The sequence below is a fragment of the Lycium ferocissimum genome, chromosome 6 (assembly GCF_029784015.1).
Source record: "Lycium ferocissimum isolate CSIRO_LF1 chromosome 6, AGI_CSIRO_Lferr_CH_V1, whole genome shotgun sequence".
NCBI classification, from domain to species: domain Eukaryota; kingdom Viridiplantae; phylum Streptophyta; class Magnoliopsida; order Solanales; family Solanaceae; genus Lycium; species Lycium ferocissimum.
The window spans coordinates 17,826,655-17,852,458 of record NC_081347.1 but is presented as its reverse complement, the minus strand read 5'-3'; the positions used below and the strand labels follow the sequence as shown (position 1 = coordinate 17,852,458).

Genomic DNA, 25,804 nt, shown 5'->3' with positions numbered 1-25,804 from the left:
TATGTGATGATTTGATGATATGATATGTGAGGATCTGATGATACAATATGATACGTGATATGATGTGTTCCCGCCCGCCTTTGTTATATATATTATTCGGTTATGACGTGTCCGTACGCCGAGCCCCTTTTGGTCGGGTACGCGTGTATGTATGCTACGTTATACGTTATATGTATGGATTTTGGAATATGTGATTTGTTGGAATCGTAGGGGGTGGTGGGGCAAACCCAATGGTGGGGCAAACCCGGTCCAGGTAACATTTCACACCGGTTTAGGCCAATCCCACATTGGTTTAGGCCAATCCCACATTGGTTTAGGCCAATCCCACATCGGTTAATGGCATTTCATATGACCGGTCATGATGTTATGATGCGTTACGGTATGTGTATGATGATTATGCGTGATTTGTGTTTCGTGAGTGCATTTTGGGCATTCGGTTATTGTATTTGTCTTAAGCACCTCCGATGTACGGTTTGTGTTTCGCATGCGAGCACTTTGGTATCTTTGGTTATTATGCCCACTTTCGTACTGTTTCGATTGTGGTCGGTCGTTCAACTTCCTTTACATAAACTCATGTCGTGACCCCATTCAACAAAAAGGATTCTAGTGGAAGATGTTCCGGAAACTCCACTTTTTCAAAGCATTTATGTTCATTTGGGTTATGTTAGAGACTTTGCGCTCATGTAATATGTCTGTAAGCGGCTAGGTGAGCGCGATATGTTGTCCCAATTCATTTTGTAATCGGCTATGTAAGCCGATATATCGTGCATTATGTTACCCGGTCGCAAGTTTTATTTGATTTGAAAAGATGAAAGGCATGTTTGTTTTCCGGAAAAAATTTCCTTTCCATTGTGACATGTTTTGCGGCCATGATTATGTGTATTACGAAACAACGGGTGCCCATCATGCCCTAAAATTAGGGTGTGACAGGATGCCTCGGGACCCTAACTAAAGGCTTAACTAAGTCAAAAATCACCTCTTAGACCTAACGAAACAATCAAAATTCAATTCCGGACACAATTTCTCAAAAGTCAACTGTTGGTCAACTTTTATTCACTTATTCAACTTAGAAGACTCTAGAATCCTCAAAACCAACCAAGATTTGCCCTATATCCTCGGGAACTGCACCACTCATCCCTATAAGTCATAAATATAGAAAAGAGACTACGGGAAGGGTATTTTAGGAAAAAAGAGTAAAATGCCTAAAAACAACCAAACGGATCATTACATAAGATACCAATTAAAACGTTCGTCCTCTAATAGAAAAGAAACAAAGGGAAAGTACCTAAATCAGTAAAGAGCTGGGGATATCCACTACACATATCAACCTCGGTCTTCTATGTAGCCTTCCCAACTGGACGATGCTTTCACTGCACATTTATTGAAGCTATCTCTTTTGACCTCAACATCCTAACTTGCCTATCCAAGATTGCTACCAGCTCTTCTTTAAAGGACAAATTCTGATCAAATAGTATAGAGTCCCAATGGATGATATAAGAACCGAGTAAATGGTATGTCTTCGATATGGAAACATGAAACACCTGGTGAAAACCCATTAAACCTGGTGGAAATGCTAACTCATAGGCTACCTCATCAAAACGCCAAAAAATCTCAAAGGGCCAATAAAACTCGAGCTTTACTTGCCCTTCTTCCCAAATCTCATCACATCCTTCATGGGCGAAACATTTAATAGAACCTGGTCACCAACTGTGATCTCCAAATCATGAACCTTCCAATTCGCATACTCTTTTTGTCTACTCTGAGCAACAAGAAACGTCTCCTGAATCATCTTTACTTTCAAAGACTCTTTCAACAAATTAGTACCCGAAGGTCTCACCTCGAATGCGTCGAAACATCTCTTACCATACAAAGCCTCAAATAGACCATATCAATGCTCGAGTGATAACTATTGTTGTAAGCAAACTCTACTAAGGGCAAAAACCGTCCTAACGAACACCTAAATCAATGACACAAGCCCGCAACATATCCTCTAATACCTGAATAGTCCTCTCTGACTGACCATCTGTCTGCAGGTAAAAAGTTATACTAAGATACAACTGAGTACCCAATTCCTTCTACAAAGTCCTCTAGAAATGGGAAGTGAACTGAGTGCCTCTATCTGAAATGATAGAAATGGGCACCCCATGCAATCGAACAATCTCCCTAATATAGATCCTGGCTAGCTTCTCTGATTTGTAGGTAGTCTGAACTGGAATGAAGTGCAAGGACTTGGTCAATCTATGCATGATAACCCGAATAGCATCAAACTTGCCCAAAGTCTTTGGAATTCCTACCACGAAGTCCATAGCTATCCTCCCCACTTCCACTTTGGAATGAGCATCCTCTGAGTCATACCACCTGGTCTCCAATGCTCATACTTAACATGATGGCAATTCAAACACTAGGAAGCGAACTCAACTATATTCGTCTTCCTCCTACCCCACCAATAATGTTGTCTCAAGTCACGGTACATCTTTGTAGCACTAGGATGGATAGAATACCTGGAATTATCTACCTTCTCCAAAATAAATTTAATCAAACCATCAACACGAGGAACGCAAACACGTCCCTTTATCCTCAAAACTCCCTCTCCATCAAGAGTCATCTCCTTGGCCTCCCTATTCAATTCCTTATCGCGAATCTTTCATAATTTCATATCCTCAAATTATTATGCCTTGATTTTCTCCAAAAGGGACGATCTCGCCTCAACACAAGCAGAATCTTACCCAATTTTGAAATATCGAGTCTGGCCATGCTATTAGCCAAAACTGAACCTCTATAGCCAAAGGATGCTCCTCAGTAATTAAACGCGCCAAGCTACCCATACTCACTACCTTTCGGCTCAACGCATCTGCTACCACATTAGCCTTGCCTAGATGATAAAGAATGGTAATGGAATAGTCCCTGAGAAACTCCCTCCACCTCACTTTGTCTCGAATTTAGATCCCTCTGACTAAACACATGTTGGAGACTACGATGTTCCATGAATACCTCAGAATAAACTTCATCAAGGTAATGCTTCCAAATCTTCAAAGCAGATACGACTTCCGCGAACTCTAAGTCATGAGTGAGTTAGTTCTTCTCATGGACCTTCAACTGTCTCGAAGCATACGCAACCACCTTACCTTCTTGTATCAACACAAAACCCAACCCAATTCGAGAAGCATCACAATAAACGGTAAAGTCCCCTATCCTTCCACAAATAATGCCAAAATTAAGGATAAAGTCGATAAAGCCTTAAGATTTTGAAATCTCTCCTCACCCTCATCAGACCATGTAAAAGCTACATTCTTTTGAGTCAACCGAGTCATAAACGAAACAATAGATGAGAACCCCTCACGAAATGAAGATAGTAAATCGTTAAGCCTACGAAACTTCAAATCTCAGTCACCATGATGCCTCAATCTTCTTGGGATCTATCATGATGCCATCCTTTGACACTGCATGCCCCAAGAATGCCACCGAGTTAAGCCAAAACTTACATTTTAAAAAGTTAGCTTACAATTTCTTCTCTTGAAACAACCTAAGTACTATCCTTAAATGCTTCTCATGATCTTTCTTGCTACGAGAGTACACCAAGATGTCATCGATGAAGACAATAAAAAATTCATCCAAGTAGGGCTTGAACATCCCATTGATCTAATGAATGAAAGTTGCAAGCGCATTGGTAATCTCAAAAGACATCACCAACAACTCATAGTGACCATAGCGGGTCCTAAAGGCCATCTTCGAAATATCCTCTGCTGTAATCTTCAACTGATAGTAGCCCGGTCTAAAATCGATCTTAGAGAAGACTGACGCACCCGAAGTCGCTCAACGGTCACCTACGGGGTATCGAGATATTGTTCCCCGATTGTTAACTTGTTCAACAATCAATAGTCGATACACATCTGCATGGTACAGTCTTTCTTCTTCACGAATAGCACGGGAGCACTCCAAGGGGAAACACTAGGTCTAATGAACCCCCTTACTCAACAAATCCTCCGACTGCTCCTTCAACTCTCTCAACTCTACCGGAGCTATATGATAGGGCAGAATAGAAATAGGTCGAGTGCTTACTCAACAAATTCTCCGACTGCTCCTTCAACTCTCTCAACTCTACCGGAGCTATATGATAGGGCAGAATAGAAATAGGACGAGTGCTTGGCTCCAAATCAATGCGAAAACAATATCCAATTCAAGTGGCATACTAGGCAAATATGTAGGGAAAACCTCCCAAAACTCACTAACTAGTGGTACCGACTATAGGAAAAATGCGCCAAGTAAGCTAAACACCCCTTATCCACCAACTTCTTCACCAGAAGGAATAATATAATCTCTTTGGGAGCAGGGCTAGGAATACCCTTCCACTCCAACCTCAGAATGCTTGGCATGGAAATATGACCGTCTTGGCATGACAATCTAGAATCACGTGATAAGGAGATAACCCATTCATGCCCAAGATAATATCAAAATCTGCCATGATAAGGATCACTAAATCTACCCAAGTATCGTAACCCATGCATGTAACCACACAAGACTGTTAGACTAGATCTACTACCGCATAATCTCCGACAGGAGTAGAAACACGAATAGGCACATCAAGTAGGTAACAAATCATATCAAAACTCATAGAGAAATATGTACAAAAATAAGAGAAAGTAGAGCCTGAAGCAAATAATATTTAAGGTGCCTGATGACACACCAAGATAGTAACTGTGATAACCGCATCAGAAGCTTCTGCCTTTGGCCAGCCCGAAAAGAATAGCAGTGAACTCATCTGCCCTCGAACTATGTACCTCAACCGCCACTATGGCCAGACAGAGCTCCACCCCTGGCTGAATGTGAGCCGCCCCTGTCAGGCAATTGACTACTCTTTCCAGACTGATAAGTACCTCTGCTAGGCTGCGAACCATTTCTGTCGGAAGATCCACTTCTATTAACAAATGGTGATGAAGCTCTGCGTGCAAAAACTCGAGATCCCTGCTGAGCTCTCCCCTGCCTAGTCTAGGACACTCCCTCACGAAATGCCCTATGTTACCACACTCATAGCTAGCTCTGGCCGCTGGGCTGTGGAACTCATACAGAAGAACCAGAATACCCTTCCCGATCTAATTGTCTAGTGTAAGAACCTCGATAAATCTATGTAGAACTCAGCTCACTAATCCCTGAAGGGCCACCTGCTAAAACCTGAAGTGTTGATTGAATGGGGTGGCCAGACTGGTATCGGTGACAATGAAAAAATTGCCCCTATCCCTAGAAGAAGAACTACTAAAGCTACCAAATCAGCGAATCCTCCTATCTTCAACCCTACCATGAGCCTGAAGCCTCACTGACTCGACCTCAATAGCCTGATCTACCATGGCCTAGAGTGAAGCCCCAACTACTAGCTGTAAAGTCGCTAACTTCAACAGAAGTGTCAAACCCTTGACGAACTGTCTCGCTCTCTCTGCCTCGGTGGGAAGTAACTGCACTGCATATCGAGCCAAGGCATGGAACCTAGACTCATACTCCGTGATCGATAGCCTTCTCTGCTCTAAGGCAGTGAACTCATCCTCCTTCTGTCTCTCAAAGTTCATGGAACATATTTCTCTAGAAAAACCTGATAGAACTAGGTCCAAGATAATAGAGGAGACCCAGATGGTCAGCTGTCAATGTAGGATCTCCACCGTATCTTCGTATTCCTACGCAACTGGAAAGCAATATAGTGAACTCCATGCGTCTCCACCATACCCAACTTGTGAAGCCTTTCATGACAATCAATAATGGACTCATACGCGTCCTCCTCAGGGGTACCATAGAAACAAGCAGGCTTCATCTTGGTAAACCTCCAAAACAAATCCTGCTCCTAATGAGTCATAACCGAACCAAAGAATAGGTCTAGGAGCAAAATCAGATGCCGGAACCTCATCAGTATTGGGAGCCATAGCACCAGCAAGTTGTGCCTCTGGGGTCTGGAACTGCTCGAAAGTCTGACACCCCTTCTAGTGTGATTACCCATTTAGTGTTAGCTTGAAGGGCGTCCGCCTGGGTCAGTCCCTCGAGAAGACTCAAGATGTGTAACATAGCATCCTTAAGTACTAGTGTAGCGATAAAATCTAGTTGGGCCTGGGCCTGACAGGTCCCAGCTCCTCCTCCTCCATGGGCTCGTCCTCATGCTCTATCTCTGGCTCAGGCCTGGCCAGCCACAAGTGCTCTACCCTTGGTCAGTGCTGCCTCACAGCCCCTACCTCTACCACAGCCTAGACTTGAGCCTTGTGCCACGGCCCTAGCAGACAGTCCTGACACCTCATCCCTAGCGTCTCTCGCACGTGTCCTCACCATCTGTGAGAGAATAGAAAGTGAAGTCAGATACCCATTAGAACCAACTAGATACCTAGAATAAAGTAGCACAAAAGGAGTGAACGAATGGAAGTTTCCTAAATATCCAATAGCCTTTTGAAGATAAGTACGTAGCTGATCATACCGATCCACAAGACTCTACTAGATGTTGCTCTTGAACTCGCTAGACTGGTGAACTTAGGGCTCTGATACCAATTTGTCACGACCCATTTTACGGGTCACGATGGCATCCATGTTATTCCCCCGGGTGGGCGAACCATCCGCTCAGTCTCATTCACTTAAATTAAAGACATACAGAAGTAAAGCCGAAATTATCCGTTACAAGTTTCCGCGTTCATTCAAAGTTTGATTATAATTACTAGTCTATTAAAACTAAATAACATTTATATATAGCATTCAAATTTTCATATTCCCAACTGCTGGGAATACATTGATTTTTTATTCTCTTTTGCACCTGATTTTTTGGAGCAAAAACTTTTTAATATTATTTGGTACCGTCTAAGTTATCCTATTAAATTAATTAATTTGCAATTCACGTTGCTATTGCCAAATCATGGTATTATGTATATGTCATTTTATCATACCAGTTGAGTCAGTAATACTTCATTCTCACAGTTGTCCATTAGAAACAGTCGTCCATTGGAAGAGCAATGACAACTTCAAATTATCTCGTGTCATGGTGTCATAATGTAAACAACACAACGCCAATTTGCTTGGAATAAAATACAAGTACATCTTACCTTTGTCTATATGTTGTACGATTGTTACTATGAAGCATAATTTGTCTATAAAATTTATACCAACTATGTATACTTACATGCAAGAAAAGCACCAAGCATCTAGTTATAAAAGAAATGACTACTACCCATAAATGAAGGAAATTACTTTCTCCCGTTTAGCAGAAGCTATTTTTCTTAAAAAACATTTTTGGCCAATCAAACACCAAAAAATAAGAGACTAAACTCCATTTGGATAAGCTATAAAATTCATTTGGATAAGCTATACAATTCACTATATCCAAACTACTAGATTGGCTTCGTAGTTGGTAGATTAGACAGATCAGACCACACCAATTTGTATATCAACCAACAAGAAAAGTTTCTTTTTTCTTCTTAAAATAAATTTATATATGTTCCCCTTCACATGGTTTGTCCTGAATTAAGCCAAAAAAAACAAAAAAAAATCAACTGCTCCATTTCGATCTTCTAGCGAATTAGCAGATATAGTCATGATTCAATAGGTTAGGAGCCATTTGGCTTAGCTTATAAGTTGCTGAAAAGCTATTTTGTGCTTAAAATAATCCCAAAAAAATAAGGAGCCCAACTTTTTTTTTTTTTTTTTTTTGCTTACAACCTATTTTCAGCTTATAAGCTGCTTTTTTTAAGCTAAGCCAAATGGGTCCTAAGGTCCACTTACTTATCTTTTATTCATTCCTAGCCTATCAAATAAATTTGGTTGGTATGATGGAAATATTGGAATATTTGGTGATTCAAGAAGCCACTTTCCATTATCGAAATTCCACCTCCAAAAAGTTGAACATCTGACAAACAAGCCAATTAGCCAAATACAACCATTAGAAACAGCAAACAAATCTAACAATAGAGAACTACTAGAAGAAACAGCAAACAAATCTAACAATAGAGAACTACTAGAAGGGGCTCTCATTTAAAGAAACTTATAAAACCAGATTGCAACTGTTATTTCATTTAGATTGTTAGGACCAATTTTGTTAACAATTACATGTGATCATCCTCAAGATATGAACATAATTGAACAATATTGGGTTGAAAGGAATTTTCTATCAGTCAAGAAGAATTCTCTCTTGTGGATCTAACTGCTTATACTAAATTACATGAGATGAGCCATGGAGTATCATTTATGTCAAGATCCTCAAAGTTTACATAAGTCCAAGTGATTTCAGCTGCTGAACATGCTCCGGTGGCAGAGGTGGTGGAGACCAATCATTTCCGTTGACCTCACCATCAACATCCTCAACAACATATTCCTTCAGAAGAATAAAAAACATATCAATATGATACAACAACAACATACCCAGTGTAATCCCACAAGTGGGGTCTAGGGAGGGTAGAGTGTACGCAGACCTCACCCCTGCTTGGGAGGTAGAGAGGTTGTTTCCAATAGACCCTCGGCTCATAATAAAGCAATAACAAAGCAGAAACATATCATCATGATAAAGTCACATTTAAAACAGATTTAAAAAAACCAACAAGAACAGGGTTTAAGCTCACCTTTGTCAGCATTCTTTTTGCAAGGATGTGGTAGTGCCTCTGCCATATTCTCTGTCCAACCATTGTAGCAACCAGAACACTATAAAATATGCCGATGACAGTAAACAGTCCTAGCACAATTAAGGCCATTATAAATATTAGTGGCAACCCAGCTTCACCGGCACCTCCTAAGCAACCTCCACATTCACTGGCTGCACCAGCACAACCCTCAAAGCATGTTGTGCAATCAGTCCACATACAAAGTGTACCAGGCAAATGACAGTCTGCACACACTCTGCAACGGCATCATAAGAATAAAAGATGACGCACCAGTCATCAGAAAAAGAAAACAATACATCTTTCCTCAGAAAACTAAACGAGCACAGTTTTATTGACAATGCTTAATTGCTTTGAATACGTTGCAGTCTATCAAGAGTGCAAAATGAATTGAAAAAGGAAAAAAACTGTTTGCATGAGTTAACCTTCATTTACTTGTCTCTTGGATTGATGGATGAGAGAAACAAGGAAGAAGAGTGAAGTATTAAGCTTATTACTAATGACAAGAGTCAAGATTCTTTACCCAGGATGACAACAACAAAGGCACAATTCACGGCAGGGCTGAGCCAAGTCATTGCGCACTCTTCGATCATAACAGGTTATGAAACAACCAGATAGGCCTAGCAAAGCGAAAAATAACAGTGCCCCTGCACATTGTCAAATCAATACCTTAAAGTTAGTATCTTTTATCTTCCTCTCTTTTTTTTTTTTTTTTTTTTTTTTGAGGTGGGGTTGTACACGCTAAAAAGTTGAATATCATCGAAAGGTCAAAGCCTAAATTGACCACGAAGAATAACAAACACAATTCTCGGTGCAATAACTATAAATTATTTTGAATACCATCTATGTTCCTTGAATGCCATTATGAGCATAAAGAAATGGGATGTCTCTTCCCAAGATAGGGAGAACCAGATTAATACTACTGCACCCAGAATAGCAAGAAACAGACCAATGTTACTGCAATGCTTAAATCCCCTCTTTCTACATATCGCTTGCTCCTTCTGTTTCTCTTTTTATCCTGTAAATTTTGAGTTGGCTCCATTATTCTTATCCGGGAAGCTGTTGGTTTGCTTCATGCCTTCATCACAACGTATGGAAAGGTGAAAAACCCAGCGATGCTTATTTTGGGCTGTCCAACCACCTGCAGGGTATGCACTCCTAAAACTAAATACTTGGGGTAGCGATGTAAATATTATGCACGATAAAATATTTTCCCCACCTCAACCGGGATCTCATTATCGAGACATTCATCTACTAATACTAACTCAAAATCAAAAGAAAAATCAGTTTAAGGGGCCTTGTGATACATTAATATCCGACTGCCAATAGAGTGCATAGAATTCACTGACAATTAGACCTTATGCAAGTTAGAAATATAGCAATTAAACCTTAAGCATAACCAATTGCTATCGCCTATATATATCCTTCACTTCTATTGCGTCTAAAGTATGCTTACAAGATAATCTTATGTGTTTTCTGACTTCCCTATATGTGACTTTAGACCTATATGTGACTTTAGACTTACCTTGTCCAATTTAACACTTAATCATCAAATCATCATTGCTTCATCTGGAGGTCTATACAGATACGATCATACCATCTCAAAAGATTCTCTTGTTTTATTTATGTGAGCAACTTGCACCCTTTATCAAACGTGACTATATCTAATCTTATCATATCATGTATGCTTGCACATCTATCTTAAAATCTACACTTGTGCAACATTTATTCTGTGCCATGTTTATGACAAAGAATATGTGATTCCTGCTTCATGTCCAAAGAAAAAAATCCAGTAAAAAGATCTAATCTCCTCTACCCCACACCACCACCACAAAATTAAAAAGAAATGGCCACCTTCTGGCTTTCCTTTCTTCTACCTTTCCCGCAATAAAGGACAATACAGATGCTTAGGTTTGATTCACAATCTAATCTCCAATTCTCTACCCCTGGGAATTAACTATTCCTAAATTCCGCTTTTCGCATTTTCTAGAGATTTTTATTTGACTCAACTTTCCTGTAAAATGCTAGACAGGCGTACTTTTATCATTTTATCCACCATTTCTCAATTTCCCAGTATACTGAGAGAACCTCCAATTGATTAATGGAGATGAACTTGGGGATAAAAGACCAATGGCTCACTTGGTTTATTTATAACATTCTTGCAGAGAAAAATGCACTAACTAAGCATATTTGCAAATAAAAATCACAACCTAGTATCAACAGAAAAAATTAAAAGGAAAACATAGGACTTCAATCACTTCATGATGGTCCCCTCATTATATTCCCCTCGAATACTGACCAGTGTGAATAAGTTATATACAGGGATTATAATGTGGGAATTATAATTGACGGAATTGTTGGGTGCATATACTTTTTGTTGGTACATTGGACTAAAAATGGGATATACAGGATATATTATATAACGTGTTTGGATTTACACTTGATAAACTAGTTTTTTCAATTTTGACCTTGGCAAAAAAAAACTTTTGGAGAAAAGCTTTGGAGAAGGGTAAATGTATCATTTTGTAGTGGTATCTTTTTCCGGGGATTCTTATACTGGACTAAAAAATTCAACTGAATGCAGGATAAAATAATTCACATTTTATCCCGAGATCATTATCCCCTTGTCATTGTACTTTACTGTTTTCTAGGAAAAGGTAACACCTGTTAAAGTATATTAGCTACCAAACATCCACATAATGTCTTCGAGAAACAAGGAACCCTAATTCAAGTACATAGTCCCAATAAGCTATGTTGATCGGACTCTCCAAAAATAATGCCGCACCCGTGTCGGATCCTTCAAAAACGCACTACTTTTGGAGGATCCGATACGCACCCGTGTGGGTGCGTCCATTTTTGAAGAGTCCGAGTAACATAGCCAATAAGTTAATACCTTTCAGCCTCCTTCCAAGCTAAAACACCTTACAGTGCAGCAACAAAGAAGGTGCTTCAGCAGGTAATCATGCAACTACTTGTGACAATTATATAACAGAAGCTATTCATGCACTTGCTTCATTAGTCTTTGCTAGTAATCCAAGTGTTCGACATGCTTCTACTGTGCTCTAAGAATGACCTGAAGTATGTACCTCTTTCTTTTTTCTTTTTTCTTTTTTTATAACCGTGGCTTCCGGGCCAGTTTACGCGCACGTTGACTAATTCCACGGGATACTTGCCATGTAATTCTTAAGAACTCATTTGAACTGATACCCTTTGTTTCAATTTATGTGAACTCATTTGACTGGACAAGGAATTTAAGAAAAAAGAGAAGACTTCTAAACTTGTGGTGTAAAATGAGGCACATATGTTTGTATGGCTATAAATCATGACATAAAGGTAAATTGCTTCCAAATATGGAAAGGGGTCATTCTTTTTGGCACAGACGAAAAAGGAAATAGGTTCACATAAATTGAAACAGAGGGAGTATTATTTTACATCACAACAAAGGGAAACCTAGGAGGTAATTTCCTGTTAAAACCGTGTAAATTTTTGGTGGCGGCCCAGCATGCCCTTAATTCTAAGGAATACAAAGTTTCAAGTTTCAAACTAATTAAATGATGTTAAAACCTTTTACACAAGACTCCTCAAAAGGGAAGAGATAGTTCTCTCCCAAAGCATCTTGGCCTAGATAAAACTCATAAAAAAAGTGGACAGCTTTTGTATGGGCCGTGGGGATTTTATCATACAGCTTTGATAATGAGAATGCACATCAGTTGGTGTTCTGTATTTGCTTATACACTGCAAACTGACATCAAACCTATGTCCTCCGCATATTTGGGGGAAATCCAATCATGTCAAGCAACATCGCGTATTACAATTAGGTAGTTGAATTCAATCATGTCAAACATCACATATTACAATTAGGTAGTTGAATTCACATTCCAAGCCCGCGATACCTATTGTCAGCTTTGACCTAATAGACCTCACGGATTTGTACCATGGGTTACGCCACCATCGAGATGAAAAATGCATGCACCATGTAAAAACTTGTGTAAAAACTTGTGTTATGTCCGATAAGGCACATCATTTTTTTGTCCTTTTCGATGTCGGATTTTCCAAAAGCGTTAATTTGAAGTTTGTCAGCCTATAAGCCTGTAAAAACTTGTCCTTGACCTACCCTCATCAACCCATCCTCCGTCAAGGATGTCACATAAACCACTCCCCTCCCCCCCCCCCCCCCAAACATCTTGTGGACTCAGCCTCCTCGCTGAGGTTTGCCCCACCATCTGACTACCGGAGTCTGACTCTGGTACATATTTGCAATAACTCAAGCCTATGGCACGTATTGCCCGCTTTGGCCCAACAAACCTCACATATTCGTCCCTTGGACTACACTCTAATCGAGCTCAAATGCATACATACCATGTAAAGTTGTGTTAAAATAAGTCACATCACTTTTCTCCCTCTCCATTAACGGTGTGAGATTTGCCTACGCTGTGCATCCCTTCTTCAAAAGCTTGCCAACCTAGAAGTCCGCTGAACCTTTTCCTTGACCCACCCTCCGTTAGGGACGTCACATTGTCCATGATCATAACGCCCTTTGGTTCAAGGCTTCAGGAAATGCTCACTTCCTATGGAAAATAGGTAAATTGGCTTGCCACATCACAATGCAATAATAGGCAATCCACATCATCTCCTAAACGTTTGCACATGACAACTAATATTATTTTATCTTCTCAAATTTCAGCTATGCCCTCCTTGCTGCCAACCAACTGAAAATACACACTGCTCTCTAAGCTTTGGGAAGTCAAACCCGTAAAGGCGGAACATTTTGACATCTCTTCTTAGTAACCTATAGAAGCACTTCACCAGAAATATTTTAATTCCTCTTTGTCTTAGTTTCAGCTATAGTGATCCGGTAAAGCCTCTAGGAATATCACCAATTTGCATGACAAGGTCCACATACTATTTTTTTTTTTTAATAAAGGTAACATCTTGTATTCATATCCAAAAGCAGCACCTGGAAGTGCTGAAGGGGTAATTAGAAGCTCATAAAAAGAGCCATAGTGAAGCGGTCAGAAGCTAGTCTAAAACTAGTTTGCTATATCATTACAATTTGCTTATAAAATCTATCAAATCCCCTATATCCCCCAATAAATTTTGTTTACACCAAAAATATAAGACACTAAGACAATTCATCCTAAATGACAGTTACCAATTTCAAAAAAAAAAATCATCCTAAATGTATGGATGGAGTTGCTTTTGTCTTCAAAAAGTCTTAAATTTCTCTCTTTCCAAGCTATCCACCAAATGCAAGCAGGGATTAGCTGCCACCAGTTCTCTTCTCCATTTCTGTTGCCAATCCCTTGCCAACTATTGAGTAGTTCAAAAGTAGTTTTAGGCATGACCCAACTAACACCAAGAATACAAAAGAACATGTACCACATATTTTTATTTTTATTTTTATTTTGAATAAGGTAACATAACATGTACCACATATTTGCAGTTGTCTTGCAATGAATGAAAAGGTGGTCGTTTGTTTCCGCATCTAATCCACAAAGCAGACATCTTGAGCAAATCAGAAAACCTCTTCTTTGTAGCCTTTCATGTGTTAGGCATGCTTTCCTAACCACTAACCAAGCAAAGCAAGAGACTTTTAGGGGGATCTTGATTTTCCAAATGAGTTTCCAAGGCCACACTACTGTGATGGAGGTTCTATGATTATAATTCCAGTAGGCAGACTTGATAGTGAAAAAGCCCTTACTATTTAACATCCAACCCTTACTATTTAACATGCATTTTGGTTTGTCTGGTATATCTAGAGTGATCTTGAAGGGTTCCAAAGCTTGTAATAGCTCAGCTACTCTATCAATCTCCCAATCGTTTAGTGCTCTCCTGGAAAGCATATTCCACCCTTGATGTTCCCATACCTGGTTGGTCTTGATTTGTTGTTGAAGGCTTGTCAAGTAGAGATCAGGGAAAAGGCTCTTCAAAGAGTTTTGACCTGTCCATGCATCATCCCAGAAAGCAGCTTTCAGACCATTGTCAATTTCGATGCAAATGCTGCTGTTGAAAGTTGGCCAGTAGTTCCTGATGGTTCTCCAAGTATGATCCCATAAGTGGATGTGACCACATTTGTTGTCCATTGGTTTAACAAACCATATTTATGAGCAATGAATCTTCTCCATAATGTAGTGTCTTCCAAACTGAATCTCCATAGCCATTTTTGAAGTAAACTCTGATTGTGAAAACCGAGATTCCTGATACCCAGACCTCCTTGCTTCTTGCTGAGAGTTACAACTTCCCATTTTACTAGATTCATGCTTCTTTTGTCCTTGTTGCCTTGCCACAAAAAAATTTCTCCTCAACTTGTCTAATCTGTCCTCCACACATTTGGGGAGGCGGAACAACCCATCATGTAGGTGGGGAGGGCATCAAGGACTGAACTGATAAGAGTTAATCTGCCACCTAGAGACAGGTACTGACTTTTCCACCTTGCTAGCTTCTTCTCACATCTCTCAATCACCTCGTTCCAGATCCCTATGGATTTGCTCTTAGCACCAAGTGGCATTCCTAAGTAGATTGTTGGAAGTGATCCCAATTGGCAGCCAAGGATCATAGCTAGTGTTGGAAGGTCAGTTACCCGATTGACAGGGAAAAGGCAGCTTTTATTCCAATTTACATGAAGACCCTGAAAGAGCTTCAAAAATGGTGAGAATGGCTCTGAGGTGTCTGATTTGTGCCACTTTTGCTTCACAAAAAACAAGGGAATCATCTGCATAAAGCAAATGTGTAATCTCCATGTTGATGGCCAGGTTGTTTGTAGTTCCAAAGCCTCTGATCCAACTGTTTGTATTGGCAATTCTGAGCATGTGATTGAGTCCTTCCATGGCTAGGACAAAAAGGAAGGGGGACAAAGAGTCCCCTTGTCTTAGCCCTCTGCTGGAGTGAAAAAAGCCTTCAGGGCTTCCATTGATTAAGACTGAGAACTTCACAGTTGAGATGCAAAAAAGTATTCAGTTCCTCCATTTCCCTCCAAACCCCATATCAGTCAAAACCTTGAAAAGAAAGGACCAATTGACATGGTCGAAAGCCTTTTCCACATCAAGCTGACATAGGATTCCTGGAACCTTTTGTTTGATCCTGGAGTCAACCAATTCATTGGCTAACAAAGTTGCATCCATGATCTGCCTCTCTTTAATAAATGCCATATGATGCTCATTGACAAGCTTGCCCATGACAGTCTTTAGTCTTTCAGTGATGAGTTTGGAGATGATCTTGTATACTCCTCCAATTAAGCTTATTGGTCTATAATCCCTTAATTCTTCTACTCCGTATTTCTTTGGGATCAAAGCAATGAAAGTGGCATTTAAAGACTTCCCAAATACTCATTCTGGTGAAAATTGTAAATTGTCTGCATCATGTCATCTCTGATTGTGTCCCAACAAGCTTTGAAGAATCCCATTGTGAAGCCATCCGGGCCTGGAGCCTTGTCTATAGCACTCTGTTTAATTATCTGTATCACTTCAGTTTCAGAGAAAGGTCTTCGCAGCCAATCTTGTTCTTCTTGAGTGATCTTTGGACAACCAATGTAGTCAAAATTTGGCCGCCATGATTTTGTTTCAGAGTATAATTGCTTGTAGCAATCCACCATGGCTTTCTTAATATTTTCAGGTTCCAAAACCTCTTCACCTCTAACAATCAGTCTGTCAATAGTGTTGTACCTCTTGTGAGTTGTTGCCATTCTTTGAAAAACCTGGTATTTTTGTCACCCTGTTTCAACCACAACACCCTTGATTTTTGTCTCCAACTGTCTTCTTCTTTGTTAGACAAATCTTCTAGCTCAACCAAAACAGTTGCCATAGGGCATCACCTCATCTTCATATAGTTCCCTGTTGTCCTGTGAATGATCCAGTTCAGCCAATTCATTTAGAAGACTGTTTTTCCAATTAAGCAGCTCACTAAACCTGCTCTTGCTCCATTCTTTAAGCTTACCCTTCAAGTTTAAGTTTTGTGCTGAGTACATAGTCTGGACAACCATGTACCACAAAATTTAACCACCATTGCTGGACCATATCAGTAAAACCTCACCCTAAGCCACCAGTTTTCAAATTTAAAGTAACTCTTCTGATGATCCCAGTTTCCACATTCAAGCATAAGTGGTGTGTGGTCAGAGTCAACCTTTGCAGGATTTTTTGTTTGATATGTCTGAAAGATTCTTCCCATTCCGTAGAGTAAAGAAACCTGTTGAGCCTAGCTGCACTATTGTGATTCACCCCTCTGAACCAGGTAAATCTCCCCCCATTCAAAGGTGGATCAGACAGCTCCATGTCTTCAATCCATTCTGAAAAATCAGCCATTGAATTGGTGATTCTGGAACTGCCTCTTCTCTCTATCGTGAATCTATTTGTGTTGAAATCACCACAAACGACCCATGGTCCCTCCCAAAGTCCTCTATATGTTGCAATTTCTTCCCAACATGCTTGTCTATCGATTCTGGAGTGTGGTGCATACAGGCCAGTGAGACACCAACTGAAAGAATGTTTGAGTTGATGTAAAACTGTATGTGATTGAAAAGGTTCCTTTATCAATCAAAACCCCTGTCCATAATCTGCTATTCCATAGCATGATAATACCACCCTTGCTGCCTGTCCACATACTATAGGTGTAGGGATAGTCCTACCATACCGGCAAACTTACAATCGTGTTGTTCTTTCTCCTAATATGAACAAATATCCTAAACCATTAAGTTCCATTCATCAAAATCCTCTCAGTTGCATCTTCAGACAAAAATTATAAATACATAAGACCATCTATAAATGTAGCAACGCTAGCCCTTCCTGTCACATCCTTCATCGGGACGATATAGCCATAAAAATGCAAGTCTTATAAGGGAAAGATTTTGGCTTTTGTGCAACTCGAGAGAATAAAGAATAAAATTCATATCCAAAGTGTTTGGCAGCATTAAGAATAGTCAGGGTGGAGGATTCTCTTTAAAATACACAAGCAAATAGAATATAATTCAAGTTCCTATTAGTACCCTTGACAAGCTATTTGTAAACACATAAATTTATTGGATTAAATTCATATTAAATCCATGTTCATTTGGGTTGAACAATTAATTTGGATTGCACAATTAAATTAGTCCATTTTATTGCTTTCAAGCCCAAAAACTATTTCATCCAGACGTCCAAAATTCATGCCACGTATTCAATGATATGGCATCTCAGTCAAATTCAAGACCAACAACATAGATGCCACGTGTTCAAATGATGTGGCAATTCCCAGTCAAAACAAGAACCAATCAAAAGTCGCCAAGTGTCCAAAATGACATGTCTTGGCCAATCACAAGCAACCTTATCACATAGCATTTGTGATAAGCTTGATGACTTACATGAACCAATCAGAAGGAGGCAAGAGAATTCATTTACACTTGGACTGCCTACTCCCTACAACTATAAATAGGGAATTACATAACTTTCTGGAGACATTCAGCAAGCATTGGAGAAAGCATCACCATTGATTACATAGTTCTTCGAAGGAGTGGTCAACGGAGTTCTGCCCGGAGATCAACCTGAAACAACATTCTTTTTTATGAAACTGAAGTGCAGCCTGACATTTTTGGAGATCAAACATATCTCAAGGAGGTATAAATCATCCTACATTCGAGAAACCCGCTACTAACGGCCCTCAAATTACGGAGAACTATTATGAGAGATGAATCAAGAGAACAAACAGAACTGTACTCACAAAGATTCATCAATAAAATTGCTTTTCTTTTATTTTTGTGATTGCAGCTTATTTTAAATCCTTCAAGAAAGTTTGTTGCGAACAAATTTTGGCACCCCTGGTGGGACCAAATCTGCCCCTCACCTCTCCTCTCTCAAATTAGATTTGCAAAATCTAGAGCAAATTCCTACGGTGGCCAGCTCAAGAAAGATGAACAATATTGCATGTAACAATATCTATGTTGATGATATGGAAGAAAAGGAAATCTTCAAGAATGGGCGGAATCTCTGGAGGACATCTCTTGTCTTTATCGAAGAGATCCTTTACCTAAGCCACATAACTTCAAAGATGGAAGATCCATTTTATGAATACTTCAAGTCCCATCTTCGTAAATTGAAAATTGGTTGCAAAGAAATTTGCACGCCGAGTGGGACCAAATCTACCCTTTATCTCTTCTCTCACAAATCAGATCTACAAAACCTGGAGACACAAAACCGCAAATAGAGAAGCTCCATTTTTATGGTGCTTACAATTTTCTTCTTTGAGTTTCGTCAAGCTTGTAACCCGACAAGCCTTGAAGTACCGGGCATATATAGACATCGAAATTTTACTGGATTTAAAATAAGACTCTATGAGACGAGTCCAATCCATCTTTAAACTTTAAGGTCTGCTAGGGTTTCTTGGAAGCTACTCTACGCTAAACCCTAGCTCACGCCTATATAAAGGGCTACATATTCCCTTGAAAAGGCATCTCGAATATCCCATAAACTCCGATATTCACAAAGAGATCAAGGCATCACATACTACCTTTCTCAAAGCCGTTGCCCGACATTCCTAGCAATCAAATACATGGCAAGGAGGCCCAAATCATCCTGCACTCGAGAAATACACTATTAACGAGCCTTGAGTCACGGAGAAAATTCGAAGAGAAGAATCAAGGATAAACATATTTGTACTCACAGATATTCATCAATAAAATCTCTTTTTATTTGTGGTTGCAATTTATATTTCGTACTTTGAAAATTTGTTCTGTTCGCAACAAATTTTCTTAAAGTATGTAAAATAAGCTGCAATCACAAAAATAAAAGAAAAGCAATTTTATTGATGAATCTTTGTGAGTAGAATTTAGTTTGTTCTCTTGATTCTTCTCTTAAGATTTCTCTGTGACTCGAGAGCTGTTAGCAGCGCGTTTCTCGAATGTAGGATGACTTAAGCCTTCTTGAGATGTGTTTGATCTCCAAGAATGTCAAGCTACACTTCGTTGTTCCGGATTTATCTCCGGGCAGAAATCCGTTCACCACTCTGTCGAAGAACTATGTAGTAGATGTTGATGCTTTCTCAAATGCTTGTTGAATGTCCCCCAGAAAGTTATGTAAACCCCCTATTTATAGTTGTAGGGAGTAGGCAGTCCAAGTGTAAGTGAACTCTCTTGTTTGATTCTGATTGGTTCATGTAAGTCGTCAAGCTTATCACAAATGTCATGTGATACGGTTGCTTGTGATTGGCCAATGTAATTTTGGACACTTGGAGACTTTTGATTGGTTCTTGTTTTGACTGGAAATTGCCACATCAATTGAACATGTGGCATCATTTTGTTGGTCTTGAATCTGATTGAGATGCCACATTACTGAATACGTGGCATGAATTTTGGACCTTCGGATGAAATAATTTTTTGGGCTTGAAAGTAATAAAATGGACTAATTTAATTGTTCAACCCTAATGATCATGAATTTAATCCAAATTTTATATGAATTTAACCCAATAAAATGTATGTGTTTACACTATTACACTAGCTTGCTATTATATTCAGCAAAAGTACCAAACCTACTCGCCAGACGTGATCTAAGATACTTTTTCCTCTTTTCAAATTAATCAGTTGAAACAGAAAGCACAATATTGGATATCACTCCAGCAATGCCCACCATGAGAATATTTTTGGCCATCGTCACTTCTTTAAGTGTATTTCTAATTCCAGTTGCCATCATCCTTCCTTTAGTGTTTCGGTTATCCTAACACGAAATTCTGATTATAATTATATCGACGTATACTAGAATCAAGTTGCTATGGAATCAAACCTTTAGGCAAGATACTTTAAGTAAGATATTCACTACCTATTACATGACAGTAATAGGTTAGAACCATACTTATGTTCTCTGTTTTAAATACCCCTAACAGCACAACACATAAATGACTCGGAGCTTACCCTAAGCCCAATTCTCCTTCCTCTCTCCCTATATAGAAACTTCCGTCTGCCAGTATCCCTTTTTGTTTTTTCCCCAAAAATCATAATCCTAAGAAATTACAATCCCAAGGTATTGCCCTTCTCTTTGCAGATCTTCTGTCATCCATCTTCACCAATCCTATCAGCCACTATGCTGCACCTTACCTCCTCACTTCTTTTATAAAGAAAGGTATGCCTCGAACAGACCTTAATCCTACATCACTTGATGTGATCTAAAAAATTTAATCAATCAAGATTTTTCGTTAATACAGAACCGCAACATGTGATAAACAAGCAGAAAAACAATGTTTGAGAAGCAGATTGCAGCAAATAAAGAATGATTTTGAAAATTGGGCTTTAAATTTGACCTATATCAGTCTTGAATCCTCTTGATCAAAATCTAATACCAGGGACACATAAAGAGAGAGAAGTTACCAAAAGCACTTGTTCGCGGATAGGGATAAAAGGGAAATATTGAAAGACCTAGAGGTGAATAAGAGTCGGGTTTGGTTTTCTGGACGAAACACATAAAAAGCCCCATTCATTAATCTTTTGTTAGGCTGTCATTCCTCTAGATGTGGCTGACTGTTATGGAATGAGATTTTTCAGTATGAGCTGATATGGGTCATTAGACTTACTCAGCTCATATTTTATGAATCTCATATCATAACAGTCAACCATATCTCAACACTAGTGATCAGATGATCATTCAAGGTCTCTATCACTTTTTCTTAATTAGTGATCAGTATGCGAAAAAGATTTTATTGGAGCAGCAGGTGAACAAAGAATGTCAATGCGTAGAAAGAATATTGTCTACCAATTGAAACAAGGCAAGCATAGTAACTTCAGCTCCTTTTTAAAAAAAAAGTAGCATCTTTAGCTCCATGAAGGATATAAAGTCGAATAAGATTCCTCAAACTATCATATCAACCATCACAATTTTCATTTTTCCAGCAAAAGAAAGAATGAAGAAAAGGATATAAATTCCTGAGAGAGACAGAGAGAGTAAAAGTGATTGGCACAATAGTATTTAAAGGAAAAGACATCACGAAATACCATGACTTAACAGATTTCTTTCTTTTCTTTTTTTTTTTTTGATAGATAACTCCATGATTCAACACAAATAACCAATCAGAAAACACATCATGATTTAACAAATATATAACTAGAGGAAAGCTCAAGATGTTTTACCGCATAAGTAGTAGAAACTTAGTTCGCTATCAAACCCCCAAGTCAAACGCAACCAAGACTTATGGTGGGTGTCAATCAAATAAACTAAATATCCCAGTAATGATATAACCTGCAACAAAGAGGAAAGTGCTCAATTGGATATGTTATCTATAAATAAGATAAGGAAATATCTCAGAAAACCAAAGAACAAAACTGTAAATAAAACCAACCACCTACAAGTTGAACTGCGAGAAAGATGAACAAAATGTCTCTAGTCACAAAGAATCGGAACTTTAAAGTTCGCCACTTTCTATCAGCAGGAACATGAACTCTCAAGTAATAGGGAGCTTTGCAAGTTGTACAATGGGAGAATGCGAATCCTTCCTGTAAAACACAATAATTTAGCTAAGGAAATAAATAAAATTCTGGTGATTATTTCTTACTGTAAATTGCTGGGAAGTTATCAGCCAACTTATGCATACATTGCTTCTATGGAAGGAAAGCCTTAACAACTACTTGATAATTTTGCATTACTGTTGAAATGAAAAGCCCATTCGAAAAATGACTCTTGTAAGTACAGCGGCTAGTCCAAAAGCTATACATGCACGATATATGTAATCCTGATCCTACGCTTTAATGCATCAATACAAGTAAAAATTAATTCCAAGTAAGGCAAGGAATAACAATAACTAGCACCCAAGGATGTGGCCTAGTGGTCAATGGGGTGCACTGGAGAGCCAGGTCTTGGTTCAAATCCTAGCGGAGGCAAAAACTATAGGTGATTTCTTTCTAGCTGTCCAAGTCTTGGTGACAGAGTTACTCAATACCATTGCTGGTGGGAGGTAGCAGGTACCCCGTGGAATTAGTTGAGGTGTGCGCAACCTGGCCCGGACACCACGATTATTTTTTTTTAAAAAAAAAAAAAGGAGCAACAGTAATCTTTACAAAGTGCCTTTCTAAAACAAAAGCAACAAGGCAACTTCGACAATAAATTGGTACAAACTGCTTAAGTAATACAGATTCAAAAGCCAACCGAACATACTTTCACCGCACGCCAATGATCAAGGCATTCCCGATGAACAAACTTTGATGTACCCTTGCACTTGCAAGGTGCAATAAAATCCCTACCTGAAAAGGAAAATAAAAACATTTATGAGTACCCCAATCCGTAACAGAACAAGTTCAGCATACAACCCAATAATGATATGCTATAACATGAAATAAACAACAAACGACTTGGACAACAAGCATTCACCAAACAACCAAAACTCATACCACCTTTTCATTAAATGCGTCTTACTTCTTTCATTTCTTTGATAAATCAAATAGAAAACAAATGTTGATAAGGAACAAATCCAAATACAATAAATACAGTGGCACATCGTATTCTCATTAGTTGTGAAATCAGACAAACCAATTACACTAATGCATATCTAATTTGACTAGTACACTTGGTTCTATAATTTGGGATTATAATTTTCTTTCATGAGGATATTTGGGGTTATGCTAAAAGGGGGAAAAACCATATTATCAAGACAAATTCACCAAAAGAACTTCCCTTTCCAGACACAGGGTCTCAAGAATCACCTAAAGCGAATTTCTTTACACTTACAAACAACACAAGAATCCTAAATACAAACGAACAAAAAATCAAACCACCACTTCATCAATGCTTCTTACTTCTATCATTTCTTTGATAAATCAAATAGAAAACAAATGTTGGTAAGTAACAAATCCAAATAGAACAGATGCAGTGTCACACAGTACTTTCATTTGCTGTGTATTCAGACAAAACCCATACCACATGCTTAAATTCTCAGCCCAATGAAAACTCTGCCTCTCACTAATGCATAGTAACTTCTAATTTGACTAGTACAATTGAGTTGTATAATTTGGGGTTATAGTTTTCTTTCATGACGAAATTTGAGGTAATGCTAAAAGGGGAAAACGACATGTTATCAAGACAAAATTACCAAAAAAAAAAAAAAAAAAAAACCTTTGCACCACAGGGCCTCAAGAATCACCTAAAGTAGTTTCCTTTACAGTTACAAATAACACAAGAATCCTAATTAACACAGCCTCTCACTAACGCACAGTAAAATCTAATTTGACTAGTACACCTGGGTTGTATAATTTTCTTTTATGAGGAAATTTGGGGTTATGCTAAAAGGGAAAAACCACATATTTTCAAGACAACACCAAAAGGCCTCAAGAATCGCCTAAAGCAACTTCCTTTACAGTTACAAACAACACAAGAATCCTAATTGATACACTTAAACCAACTAAAATTCCAGACAACAAATTGACAAACTGCAAACCGAGAAAAAGAACTAAAGGGTCAAAGAAAGAAAACTGAATTTTTTTAATTAAAGGAAATTTGGAGTTATACTAAGAGTGGCAAAACCCCATATTATCAAAGATAAATTCACCAAAAAAAAAATACTTCCATTTCCACTACAGGGTCTCAAGAATCACCTAAAGTAGCTTCGTTCAACAACTACAAGAATCCTAATTAATACACTCAAACCAACTAATATTCCAAACAATAATATACAAACTGCAAAACCAAGAAAAAGGGGAAAACCCAATATTATCAAAGATAAATTCACCAAAAAAAAAAAAAAAAAGTTACTTTGCACAAGAATCACTTAAAGCAGCTACCTTTACAGTTACAAACACCACAAGAATCCTAATTAATACACTCTAATATTCAAGACAAATCCTACACTGCAAAACCAAGAAAAAAATTAAAGGGTCAAAACATAGAAAAACTGACCATCAGTTTCAAGACAAATTCTACACTGAATTTGTTCAGAAGAACCAGCTTCAAGATCTATCTCACTATGATCACTCATCACAGATGGTGGGACCAATGGTGATGATTCAGACTGATCAACCATTTCCATTTTTTTTAAGTGTACAAATTTACAAATGATCAAGATAATCAAAAACCCTAATCCCCCTTTTTTCTATTTTTACATGTATATGTACAAATACATACATACACTTTTGAGATATATGGGTTTCTCTTCCCTAAATTATACTTTGTTGTTGGTGGTGGTGTTTAGGGAAGAGGTGGTTTTATTTTCTTGCCGTGTTGTCTGAGTTTTAGATGACAACAAACAAGAGGAAGAAAATGTACAATCAAGAAGTCCTTGTCGAGGTCTACCATTATTACTATATTATTATTATTACCCTTCCCAAAATAGTCACGTTTTTACTTTTTCTCATTACTAATTGGCCTTTCTTGTTAACTTTTTTCTTTTTCTTTTGGTGGGTTCATTCTCCGCTAAGGTGCTTACAACTCAAATCAAATATTCTCGATTTTTTAAACTTAAAAGCTAAAATCAAATCAAATTAAAAAAAAGTGACGGTTTCCTGGTTTTCATGAACACACCTAGTTAGTACCTAACTCGAGTGTTGTTTAATTCCTCTTATCAGTAGTATAATTTGGATACTTAGCATGTGTTTGGACATGCGAGATGAAATCATGATTTCAAATCAGCATTTGTTTATGCAATTTGCACAAAATTTCAATTTCAACTTGATGATGATTTGACTGATTTCATATCATAATTTCAAATCATATTCAAACGGCTCCTTAGTAGGCGTTTGGCCATGAGATATAAAATCATGATTTCATGTTTTGATTTCAAATCAGCATTTATTTATGCAATTTGTACGAGATTTCAACTTCAACTTCATCATAACTTCAAATCCCAAATTCTCCAAAAAGGTATGATTTGGGATTCCAAATCATGATTTCAAATTATTTTAATGCAAAACTTGACCCATAAATTTATATTTTGTAAAAAAAGATCCATAAGTTGGTAGATATATTTACCAACCATTTATATCAAATATTAAAAGATCTGTAAGTTGGTAGTATATTTATAACAAATTTACTCTTGCCAACCATTTACCAATTGCATTTACTTATACAACTCATGTTCAATTTTTCTTTTTATTGAACTAAAGTTCGATCGCTGAATATTGTATTTTTTAGAAAGTTCTTCTAGTAGCGTATTAATTTTGTTATGAACTATGATTTGCTCATTTGGTAAAATTATTTCAGAATTGGAAAGTTTTGATGGTTTCACAACTTGTAGGGTTTTTATATTTATGAGAAAAAATACAATTT

General features: G+C 38.2%; 1 protein-coding gene across 1 annotated transcript; it reads right to left on the bottom strand.

Moving 5' to 3' along the window:
* Positions 1–7,967: 7,967 nt before the first annotated feature.
* Positions 7,968–24,785, bottom strand: LOC132059453 (uncharacterized). The gene is made up of 7 exons (XM_059452075.1): positions 24,440–24,785; positions 22,706–22,791; positions 21,901–22,047; positions 21,685–21,793; positions 9,130–9,253; positions 8,571–8,844; positions 7,968–8,326 (listed from the first exon to the last, which is right to left on the bottom strand). The coding sequence occupies exons 1-7, from the start codon at positions 24,567–24,569 to the stop codon at positions 8,219–8,221; spliced, it is 978 nt and encodes a 325-aa protein (XP_059308058.1). The 5' UTR covers positions 24,570–24,785; the 3' UTR covers positions 7,968–8,218.
* Positions 24,786–25,804: the final 1,019 nt, after the last annotated feature.